This window comes from Berghia stephanieae, chromosome 1 (genome assembly GCF_034508935.2).
Source record: "Berghia stephanieae isolate SIO BIC M18660-M18661 chromosome 1, UCSD_Bste_1.3, whole genome shotgun sequence".
Taxonomy (NCBI): Eukaryota; Metazoa; Mollusca; class Gastropoda; order Nudibranchia; family Aeolidiidae; genus Berghia; species Berghia stephanieae.
The window spans coordinates 95,706,616-95,719,016 of record NC_088360.1 but is presented as its reverse complement, the minus strand read 5'-3'; the positions used below and the strand labels follow the sequence as shown (position 1 = coordinate 95,719,016).

General features: G+C 36.5%; 1 protein-coding gene across 1 annotated transcript in view; it reads left to right on the top strand.

The window, feature by feature from the left end:
* The window catches only part of LOC144962441 (kelch-like protein 23), a 23,473-nt gene extending 12,815 nt beyond the window's left edge, over positions 1 to 10,658 (top strand). Inside the window, exon 5 of the mRNA XM_078895385.1 lies at positions 1 to 10,658. This exon is cut by the window's left edge and continues 131 nt beyond it. Within this exon, the coding sequence (XP_078751511.1) occupies positions 1 to 685 (685 nt within the window). The 3' untranslated portion in view covers positions 686 to 10,658.
* Positions 10,659 to 12,401: the final 1,743 nt, after the last annotated feature.

Here is a 12,401-nt window from a genome sequence, read left to right as displayed (position 1 = left end):
CAATATATGGGAAGAACGGTGCCAAATGCCGGAGAAACGAAGGTACCATGAGATGATTGTTGCATCAGATAGAATCCATGCTGTCTGTGGATGGAACAAACGTGATGGTGTGTTTACTAGTATTATTCAATATCACGAGAGGGAGGATGCATGGATCAGCATTGGTCACTTAAAAGTAGGAGTTTATTCAGCCTCAGCATGTGCTGTAGACAATGTTATTTATGTATTTGGAGGTAGGGCAGATGACAGCACTCGCAAAAGAGATATACAGTCTTTTAATGTTGTAACTGGACAAGCTACTGTGATAAATCAATTTCCTTCTGCTGTAACAGAGAGTAGAGCTTTGACAATGGACTCCACAATGTTCCTTGCCTTAACTAATGGATCCATTATGAAAGTCATGGAGACTGGATCATTATCCAGACACAGCATTCTTCCAAACTTTGACAGATTTAATTTTGGATTCCTTCAACACGGTTCCAACATTCTGGTAGTAGGTGGGGATACAAGATATCCATCTGGATCCAGTCAGTTTGAAGACCTCATTGAAGTTAATGCACATGATGGGAAGGTTAAAGTACTTAATGACAAACTCTTCAACAATGCTAGTGCTGCAGCTTGTAGGATTTTGCTCATTAGGAGAGTGATATTGCCCAGACTCTCAGTTCCTGGCATTTCTCATTAGTCTTCAAGCTTTAGAATTCAACTCATCAAGGGAGTAATATTACCTGGACTTTCAATTTCAGGCATATCTCACTATTCTGCAGTCTACCCACTGAGAGAAAAATATTTCAGACCCCGGCATATCACATTAATCTGAAGTTCATTAGGATTCTAATTATCAGGAGAGTATTATTGCCTCGACTTTCAGTTCCGGGCATTTCTTATTAGTCTTCACATTATAGGATTCAACTTATCAAGGAGTGGTATTACTGGGCATATCTCATTTGTTGACTGTAGAAAGTTGTTCGTGACAAGAGATACTGCCCCGATTTTCAAGTTCAATATTTCGTTAGTCTGAACTCTGTAGGAATCTTTTCATATTGTCAAGACTTTTGATTCTGGACATATCTCATTAGACTGGAGCCTTTCTGATTTTACCCATCAAGAGAATTAAGTTTCGGGCCTGTCTCACCAGTTTTTATCCTATTTAATCCTCTGTAAACTTATACATTTTGCTGTACAGTCTTTCGATTATGATTATGGTTGTTAAAACCAGTGATTGCTTCTGAGAAATAAGATATATACATTTTTATGATGCTAAACCACAACATCATGTCAATGTTATATTAATGAACTAGGAATGATTTGCATTACCTTTGTTAGGCAGGTTGTGTGTATGTGTGTTATAAACTTTGCCTTTGAATGGTAAAGTAAAGGATTATATTTCTATCATATTTATTAATTTTACTTTTTTTAAATCACTGATTTTACCAATTTTGGACAAATCAAATACAGTGCAGCAGGGAAAACTCAGAACAAGTCAGGAATGAGGTTTTTCTAAGGTCTCATTATAATGAGGTGTAGCAGCATTTAGTTTATTTTCTTGTTCATAGGTGGAATAAGGTTCCCCTTTGCATGTGCTATAGCCATCACATTGTTGATTGCACATTTAGCACACAATGTCTTTATCTGCAAATCCAGTTCCTAATCATTATCGCTCCTCATTTATCTCACCTCTCCTCTCACCCCATTTTATCCAACACTCATTCCTTGTTTGATTTTCATTCATTAACAGACTCGGGGCCATCACTGCCTTGCTAGTCTCCTATTTGTTATTTTACACATAAGAATTAGATTAGAGTGAGACGTCGCATGCATGAGACTAGCCAAACATGCTTTGCGCACCCTTCTCCACACACATAACACATTTAACTATCAGTGCACTTAAGGCAGCGGGCAAAAAAGTAATTATCAACGTGTGCCAAAGTGAATGATCAATTTGTTCAAGATTTCTATGTTGGCCTCAGAAGGTGTTCGACATTTTTGTATTGACAATACAGTCCAAGTCAGTTAATTGGGACGGTTCGGTTCCCGACAAATCATCCCAATTAGGCGGCGACCATGAAATTGAGCAATTTTTCTGATTTACCATAGCTTTATATCAACTGGCAACAACGTTTATTAGACAGTAGTATCGAATGGCCACACCTCTATTATCAACTGGCAACAACGTTTATTAGACAGTAGTATCGAATGGCTACACCTCTATTTTGAATCTTTTAATCCATTCTTCAAATTCTTTTCCTGCCTTATAGGCTGTCTCGTAGCCTCCTGATAGGCTTGTCATTGGGCAGTGAATGACGATGTGGTCCATTGTCTCAGGGCCTCCTTGGCAATGACGGCATGCATCTGATTCTCTCAGATTCCATCTATGCATGTTAGCTGTGGTTCTGCCATGTCCTGTCAAAATGCGGTTGGAGGTGACCCAGCATTTTCAGCTATTGCAGAGAAAACCAGGTGTTCTCTCTGTTGGGTCGGGTATGATGTCGCCTCCCCTGGGGCTGTCTTGGTTCCACATCGACATCTTTCACATTGAAATGTTGTCTTGAAGTTTTAAAAGGTTTCCTTGATTTCAGTCTTGACGTTGTTGGGGCTTCTTCTAGGACCTCCTTCAATGGGACCCTGTCAGCGACCTCCTCAATTTTGGCATGCATTCTTTGGTTTAATTCTTGTCCTCTGATATCAGGCAGTGCTATGCCACTTAGTGTTGGGAGCCATTGGGTTGGGGTTGACTTGAGGCATCCTGTTATGATCCTCATTGATTCTCTTAGCTTGACATCAATCAGTTTGGCATGTGGGCTCCTCATCCAGACTGGAGCGCAGTATTCTCCCACGCTATAGCAAAGTGCCAAAGCAGATGTTCTAAGTACTTGTTGTGAGGCTCCCCAATTAGTACTTGCCAGTGTCCTCAGGATACAGTTTCTTTTTGAGATCTCATTTACGTTTCCTTCAAGATATTTGCGGTAGTTAAATTGTCTGTCCAACGTGACACCTAGGTATTTTGGGTTGTGGTCTGAGGGCAGTCTGGCATTTCCAACTATGACGTTGATTTCTTTTTTGGCCTCTCTGTTGTTGAGATGAAATGTGGCAGATACTGATTTGGAGGTATTCATTCTGAAATACCAATTGTCAAAAAAGATTGTTAGTTGTGTCGTGTCTTCACTGAGAGCTTTTTCAATTTCTTTCCAGTTGTTTTATTGGTAGGCCAGCGCCCAGTCATCCGCATAGCCAAGTTTTAGTGATTGGCTGCTTGGCATGTCGCTGATATATACGTTGAAAAGTGTTGGTGCTAATACTGAGCCTTGTGGGACTCCATTTTTTATCTTTCTTGTTTTGCTTTTGTCTCCCCCCAGCATAACAGGGAATTGTCTTGTGCCAATCATGATTGATAGCAGCTTCAGAGTCTTTCTGCAAGGAATCATTTTTGCCAGCTTTAACATTAATCCACAGGTCCAAACGGTGTCATAAGCAGCTGATAGGTCAATCAGGACTGCAACTGTCTTCTTTTTTTGTTCAAAGACTGACTCAATGTAGGAGGTCAAGGCGAGGACCTGTTCTGTCGTTCCTCTTTGTGGTTGGAAGCCTGCCTGTTGGGGCGGTATATGTGGGTCAATGTATGGGGTGATTCGTTCCAGTATGATTCTTTCTAAGAGTTTGTATAAGCAACATAGGAGGGATATTGGTCTGTAACTGGATGGTTCAGTGGGTGGTTTGCCTGGTTTTAGAAAAGCAATTACTTTTGCATGCTTCCATGTTTGTGGGCATGTTCCCTTTTCCAAGATGTCTGTCATGGCATTTGCCAGCCAGTTAATTGCCTTTGGTCCAAAGTGGGTGATCATTTCGGGGTAGATTCCATCTATTCCTGCAGCCTTACCATTTTTTATTTTCTTTATTGATTCAATCATTTCTTCTGATGTTATTGGGGCAGTGAGAAACATGCCTTGTTCAGGTAAAGTTTTAAGAGTGCTCTGATATTCTTTTCTTATTCCTTTTTCAAATTGCTGATTTGGTGTATGATATCCTCTTTGCTTGATTTCTTTTGCGATTTCATCATCAGTAATTTGTGATGCTGTTTTTGTATGGTGAGATTCAGGATTTAGCTTTTTGATGCCATGCATGACGATTGGATCGACTGAGGTCAAGGTTTTCCACTACTTCGATCCATCTTTCTTTTCGGTTTTCATGCAGTGAATTTAGAAGTTCATCTGCTATCTGTTGGTCATTTGTCTCTTCATACTTAGTGACTTTTCATGTCTTAATGAAACACAAACGACACCTTAATCTACCTCTAACTGAAATGAATATGCCACTCATAACAGTTGCACATGTAAGCAATGGATTAAGAATGCATTGACTACCCATTCGCCTCATTGAAGAAACAAACCATTTGGTGGTGACAGCCTTGAACAAACAAAGCCATCACTTATTACCCATCGCATCAATGGTCAGTTTACAAACCTAGCATTGTGGCCACTGACCCATGACCATGAACGTGATGATGGCAGATGACACTGACAAGTGAGACAGATAAATTGTAATATTCACATCTCTGTGGTGACTACGATGAACTGGGGATTTAGGTAAATTCTACTGTTCACTCCTCTGTGATAAACCACACAATCACACACCCAATTGACTGTCCCCTTAGAATAATTTTCATTTTACAAACCACCGTTCTATATTGAAGACAACGAAAATGTCCTTTTATGGGGTTGGTCTTTAATAAATTCTGTCTCCATTAAGCGGTGGGCCATCCCAATTAAGCAGGTTGGAATTGAAAAAGCTATGACTTTTATAGAGAAAAAATTTCGTTTCCAAGAGATTGTCCCTATAAAGCGGCGTCCCCAATACTGGCTTGGAGTGTACTATGAAAATAGAGGTATTGAAAAAGGGAATTGAGATGTGTTTCTCCTGAGATTTCTGTGCTGCACAGTATAGACCTTTCAGTAACAGTCACAGTGCTGACAATTGTTAGATGAGCTTTCTCATGACACACCGCAGTCCGCTTAAGATAAACTCTCGGGGGATCAGAAAAAAAGTTATCTTATCGGAGGTTTATCGGAACAACCTTTCAGCAACACAAACATTTGTTAAATGTTATCCCTCTTTAATGAATATCACCAGAAAGATGGACAAGCCTTTTGTTACTGTTAAGCTTGGCTAAATGATGAGTGACTTTTTTGTGACTAATGACAAGAGTCATATTTCACAATGCAACAGGCATATTCAATGATCTAAACGCTTGGAAAGGCAGAGTGAGAATGAAAAAAGGAAGTAGGGAGAGACTATCATCACTCGTCCCTTAGTCTAAGCTAATTGCGAGATGAGTGCCAATCTCATTCTGATTACCAATTTGTGATCCCTTGAAACTAGCCTTGTGAGAATTAAGTGGTGGTAGTGGTTGAGAGGGGGGGGGGGGGGTTAAGCAATTAAAATATGTCCACTTCACAGTGGAGATGTGCATCGCATGGATGAGACAATGGGGAGGAAAGAACAGGGATGATATATAGAGGCCTATGTGTGCTATGACAAAGGCACAAACCCACATACATTTGTGAGTGAGTGCTTCATGTGTTGACATTCTTGTGTTTTTCAATTAATCTTTACGTACACTACAGGGGATTGAGAGACAAACTGTCATTATTCTCTTTGTTATATCTCAGTCGTACAAATTCCGGTTGATCAGAACCAGCCTCTGAGTTTAATTTAAGTGAAAGTTTATCTTAAGTGGACTGCAGTGTTTAGTCGTAGACATTGATTAGTCTTGAATGCAATATGAGCAGTTTTTCATTGACTAAATGTAATTTTCAAATTATCTTGTATCACCTAACATGATGGATATTTAGTTTAAACTAATACTTGCAAAATACAGTTTTGACATATTTGAACTTGACATACAATGACAGGTAGTCTTAAATCTCTGACTTTTTAAACATCTCTCCAAAGTCTTTTTAATGTTACACAGAATTCTGAAGTTTATGATTTTTTGACATACGAGTAATCTAATTATTTTGATATTTTATTGTTTTTCTTCTTCTTGTTGTTGTTCTCTGTTCTTCTTCTTCTTCTTCCTCTTATTATTATTATTATTATTATTATTATTATTATTATTATTATTATTATTACTATTATTATTATTACAATCCACTCCGGATAATCGCAACATTTCCCAAAAAATGAAATAAATTCTATATAAAAGTCACTGGTTAATTGCAACAAGCTTCAGTTAATCGACCTCATAAAGTGTCAAATTCAAGAAATCGACAAACAAAAGCTCATGATTAATTTTCATCATCGGTAAAATCATGACAGTTGAAGAATAGAGAGTGGGTGGGGTTTAATGCTACAGTGGAGTGTCACCATCCTAACAAAGACAAAAGAGGGCGGGGCTTTGCAGTATGGGAATGTGAGGTCATCTGTGACTTGAATTTGACACTTTATGAGGTCGATTAACTGAAGCTTGTTGCAATTAATAAGGGACTTTTATATAGAATTTATAGGCGGTGAGGGGCCTGGGCATAGTCTAGACAACAGGTAGACGGTGACAGTTGTAAAGAGAGACTGAGCGATATCCTTTGGGATTGACAACTGTGCATTGTGACCCATGGATTTGGTGAGAGCTTATTGTCTCTCATCATCATCATGGCTAATCTCTTTGATTCTTACAAATATTGAGAACAAAAGAATGAAAGTTAATCCAAACTGAATAAGATGTCAGTTTGCATCAAAATGGATTTTGCTTGCCAAAATCTTTACAGGGCTGCCATATGGTTTTTGTTTCAATCAACTTGCTCAGTCTGTGGTGGACTAAGAACAATGTTTACAACAACTTGTTTGATTTTACCATATATGTGTAACATGTCCCAATAGTGGATAGGAAACTCAACTTCGGTTAATTGCAACATTTTCGCTGATCCCAAGGTGTTGCGATTATCTGGAGTGAACTGTATTATTAATATTATTATTAGTATTATTATTATTGTTGTTATTATTATTATTGTTGTTGTTATTATTATTATTATTATTATTATTATTATTATTATTATTATTATTATTATTATTATTATTATTATTATTATTATTATTATTGTTGTTTTTGTTATTATTATTGTTGCTATTATTATTATAATTATTTCATTTATCATTATTATCATTTTTAGAGTTTTTAACAATAAATGATCAATACAGTTATTGTATTCCTTAATTATTGATATTAGAATAATTTGTTCAGAGAGATGTTATGGTTATTGGCCAAAGGTCTAAAATGAACTCTTGAACTTTAGATACAAAGCAAAAGTTTTCTGGCCAATTAAAAAAAAGGGGGGTTTTGTCATTATAATTATATCGTATATAATGGACATCAGATGCAATTGTATAAGCAGGGCTAAGGGTCATCGCACTTTTTTAGTCATAAAATGCAAGGAGATGTTTGTCATTGTGCATGATATGTTTGTTTTATCTTTAAATCAGAAATCCACTGTATACCAAATGCTTATAGAGTAACATTCCAACTCGTATATAACTACTCACATTTACATACCTTCGTCTTTGATGGTACATTTCTTATAATTCCCTTTTTTCATCATTATTCTTTGTGTCTCTTCCATCCACTAATTTGAGGATCCCTAAGTATTTGTTATTTATACAAGTTAGGGAGTTTAACGATAATAATAAATATTGTTAAATAAAGAATACTACAAGTGAATTTGAAACCACACGTTTATAAGTTAACCAAAGCTTTAATCAAGTATTGTTTTGGGGTAAATGATATGTTTTCTCAGTTGAATATGAAATATGAATTAGATTATTATGTCTGGGTTTTTTTATCTTAATTTTTCCTTTTCAAAACTTTGGGGTTTTTTATTACTTTTTTCTCCAGAAGAATGACAATTGAAATATAACCAATGAACTTTGCAAGGGTCTTCTATATAATCTATTTAAGACCAAGTGATCTCTTGTTTTTTATGGTTTAAGAATCATCGACAAATAATATTTCGATTTTGGCACAGTGATATTATTATGATAATCAATCCTAATATCTTGGTCTCAAGCATATATTGCTTATATTTTGACATTTAAAAATTTACTTTTCTGTGATTTAACCAAAAAAATAAAAAAATAAATAACTGGCATAATATAATTGTAACAACTGGCATCTTCCATTGCTTTGTTGTTTCCTTTGACAACTCTGCTCTACAATAACTAAGAAAAAAATTTGGACAAGAAGAGTTTTAAGGCTTTACAGTAGTCATCGCTTTTCTGCATGCCAGATTTTTGCACGCATCGCATTACTGCACGCTATTCCTGGGTGATGATTTTTTTTTTTTCTATTTAATATGTCTATAATATAACTGCACACAAGGTTCAAATAACTGCACGCTCTGCTTATATTTGCAATATTTTTACAACCAATGTAAATCAATGGCATTGGAAACGCACTTTCACACATCATGATTTATTGGGGATCTGCAATAGTTACATGTTACAACACAGTGAATCTTTTTGTTTGCAAGGCCATGCGAGGCATCATAATCCGTGAGTGAGAGTTTACACCACTCAGCCATTGTGTCTCCATATGTACTAAGTCTTCATAATTGTACGGCTATGTGGTCTAGTGGAATGACACTCGCTTTCGGATCGTAAGGTCCTGGGTTTGAGCCTCGCGCTCGGCGCATAGTTGAGTCCTTGGAAAAGGCTCTTTACTCACATTCTCTCACCGTACTCCGGTGTAAAATGAGTACCTGGCCGTTAATAGCGTTGTCTTTGTCTGAAAAATTGTAATATCGCCTAACAGGCTAATGTTAAATGTTGCTGTTGACCAGGTACCCCTTGTAAAGCGCTTTGAGCACATTTAGTGGATATTGCGCTATATAAAGCTCATTTTAATTTAAAACTGCAAGCCTTTGTCGACAATCTTCTACTTTTCCCATCAGGTTTTTGTTTTACCAGTGTGAATCAATAGCGTTGGAAACACACTTTCACTTATAATAAATTATTGTAATAGGGTGAAATCAAATTGGGCGACCAAGGCATGTCAATGAGTTTTTCTAGTTAATTTTGACAAACTAAACAAATTAAATTGCTTGATTTATAGTATAGAGTTCATCTTTTTTTTTTAATTCTAAGAAGCCTTGGTCATCCCATTTGATAGTTTGAACAATGTATGCATATATCAGAGGTGATAATCCATGAATAATTGTCAGCAATGATTGTCTTCCTTCACATATCGGATTACTGCATGATCGGATAATTGCATGCTTTTCAGCTCTCCCGAGCACCTTGCAGAAAAGTGATGACTACTTTACTATAGAGTGATTGTAATTTTAATATAGATATTAAACGTGATAAAAACGCTGTACAGTGAAAAAATTTGGGAAATGGGTGCCAGTCCAAGATCAGAGTTGCCAACACCATTAAGGATTAAGAGAGTTTGTTAACTTTGGAGTAAAGTAAGTGTATACATTTGAAAATGCAGACTTACAGTCATCTCTCTTAATGATTGATTTAGTTTTGTGGATACATTCTCGTCTACAATTTGTACTTGCGTGAATGATGAATTTCAGCTCCTTTTAAAAATAATTTTTGATTCAGAGAATTTCATGAGAACAAATTGTATATTAAAACTAATGAAAGTTGATGTGAAGGGAAATCATTTACAAAGCACAGTAGAGCACACTTGTAACAATACATGCATGAAATTAAACAAATTGATGGAATTAAGAAATGCATGTCTGTGTCCCATTTTACATCCTTATTATTTCCCCATAAATAACTGCTGATAAAAAGTTTTTTGTCTGTATGTGACTATTCTTTCTATCCTTGTTCTACTGTTCAACATTCGTTGTAATTATAACAGGAAAATGAACAATGAAGTTTTGAGATTTTAGGCTTTTTGATTTTGGATGAAAAAGCATACAATTGTATGGAGATGAAAAAGCATACAATTGTATGGAGATGAAAAAATTGCATTCAAATTTGCTATATTTTAGCCTAATTAATCTAAATAATTCATGGTACACTGTCAAAACGAATGTAACAATACAGAGATAACCTCCTCCTACTACTGTTTTGTGTCTGGGTCTCATTACTTGGTTGTAAGCGGGAGTGGGTGATTGGACGAGGTTACTGGAAAGTGGAGTGACAGTGAAAAATTGAAAGGGCAGGGAAAAGTAAAATTTTGTTTAATGAGATTGCCTTGTTCAATTTTTTAACCTTTTGCACTTAATTACTTACTTTTGGTTGGTTTTAGAAATAATTTAAGGTCATTTAAAAAAGATTTACAAAGCAATGGCAACCAGTTGGTTGCCTCACTCCTCCTCGCCCCCCCCCCCCCCCCCCCCCCCCTAAGTCTAAAGACACTATCTCCCCCTGACCATTTGATTGCCAATAGTGCGTGGGTTTTTAAAACAAATTTTTAAACATCTTTTCTTCAAAAATTGTGTGCATAAATTCAAAATTAATGGTTTTTATTGACGTAAAATTGCAGACTGGCATCATTTACAGTCTTATGGTTTTCTTATTCCCGCACCTGTTATATATGAAAGATTAAAAATTCCTAGATGGAGCAATGTATTTAGTGATGAAATCCTGCATTATATACATTATATATACCATTTTCTTTTATGTTGACTCATTAAATACAAATTGCTTGATGACTAAGTGTTGTCTGATCTTTTATTATATATAACTCGCATAAAGTGTTGCATAAAATAGAAACATCCAATGCATACAATACAAATTACCGGTTAGGAACCCTTTTTTTTGGGGGGGGAGGGGGGGGGGGAGTATTCTCGTAAAAACATTTGCTGGGTGTCTACAACTTAGAGAACTAACAGTTACAGTTTTTTGTATAAAAGAAGAACACGCTTGTACTTTGTAACATATCCAGTGAGAATGCAGGTCTTACACTTGGACACCTACCCATGGGAGGGAATGAGAGCCTACAGGCGAAAATGGCAGGGACAGTTTTGTCAGCACCAGAAAGACATTTTCATTTGACAGGCTAGATATAGTTTGATTTTGTCACCAAAATATCCTGAAACATTGAAATTAAAAATTTTAAAAAAAATTTTAAAAAATACTCGGCCAATTTTAACATTTTTTTCATGAAATGAATGACAAAATGAAAATTGTCTATCCTTTCACACCATACCTTAACTTAATTTCCATAAAATGTTACTTGTGGACCATTTCCTTGGAATGCCTCGCATATTGATACATTTGTTATATTTATGGGAGTTGTTGCTTATGTAATATGCAGAGTCCTTTGTTCACAAGCGGAACACGGTCAAATAAAAATGTTCACCAGTCACTGATGGTAATTTTCCTCTGAATTCCGGGATATTTTCTGCTGATTCTGCTTTGTCAAACATTTTCTGTGATAAAGCTCAGGCCGATAGTGGTAGTTCTGCGGAAAAATAACTAATCACTTTGAAACCTATACTCAGTTACATGTAATTTTGGACACTCGCATCTTGATGACACGCCTTGTCAAGGGCGGGACTCTATTGGTTGATTTGGTGCAATGCACCTCTACTTTCATGTTTAGAAATAAAAACAGTCCGACACATAATCCCTTTTAAATAAAATGCGTACATGAGGCGACCGACTTCCGTGCCGTGTTCTGCCCTAATGTCATATCGTTGCTTGTGTGTGACGTGATCTGATGATGTGATTGTCGACTCTCACTTTCGTTTGGGGCCACAGGGGCTCCAATTCATACTGTCCTACAACAGTTGATTGACCTGAAAAAGGGTTCAACTTTGCCTTCTCAAAAAAAGCTGGCCTTGGTGCCCAGTGTGTCTCGCTCCATCTATTTACAGCACGGATTGTTTTGTTCACCGCTCGCATATTATGCCAGCGGTCGTGTCAACGCCGGTAATAAAAAAAGTAGGTAGTCAAAAATTTTGATTTACAAAAGCACCTGATAAAAAGTATGACAGAGACTGGACCAAACAGGGAGCAGAAGAATGTTCGTTTTTAAAGCGCTTGAGACACTTTAAAGTCGTTTCAAGTTTAAGTGCCAGTGAAAAGAAAATGGGATATCAAAAAACACCTAAGAAAAAGTAAGTCGATTCCAAAATCAAACTTTGAATGTAGTAAGTTTGAGATCAGCTAAAAGTGGCATCCTGACCTGACATGGCTTTTTTTTTTGAAACCCCCCCCCCCCCCCCCCCCAATTTTGCAAGCTAAAAACAGCAAAATTGGTAAAAAAATTGGCAAAAAGTTGCGATTAATTTTCCTAAAAACCCATAATTCGTTCATGAAAGAGAAAGGTATTTGTTTGTTTTTAAGGGTTTCACGGCGCTTGCAACAAATGTAAGGTCATCATATCAGCGCCAGTAAAAAGGAAGAAAATGGGATCTAGAAAAAAGTTATAGAATTACAATTAAAGTACC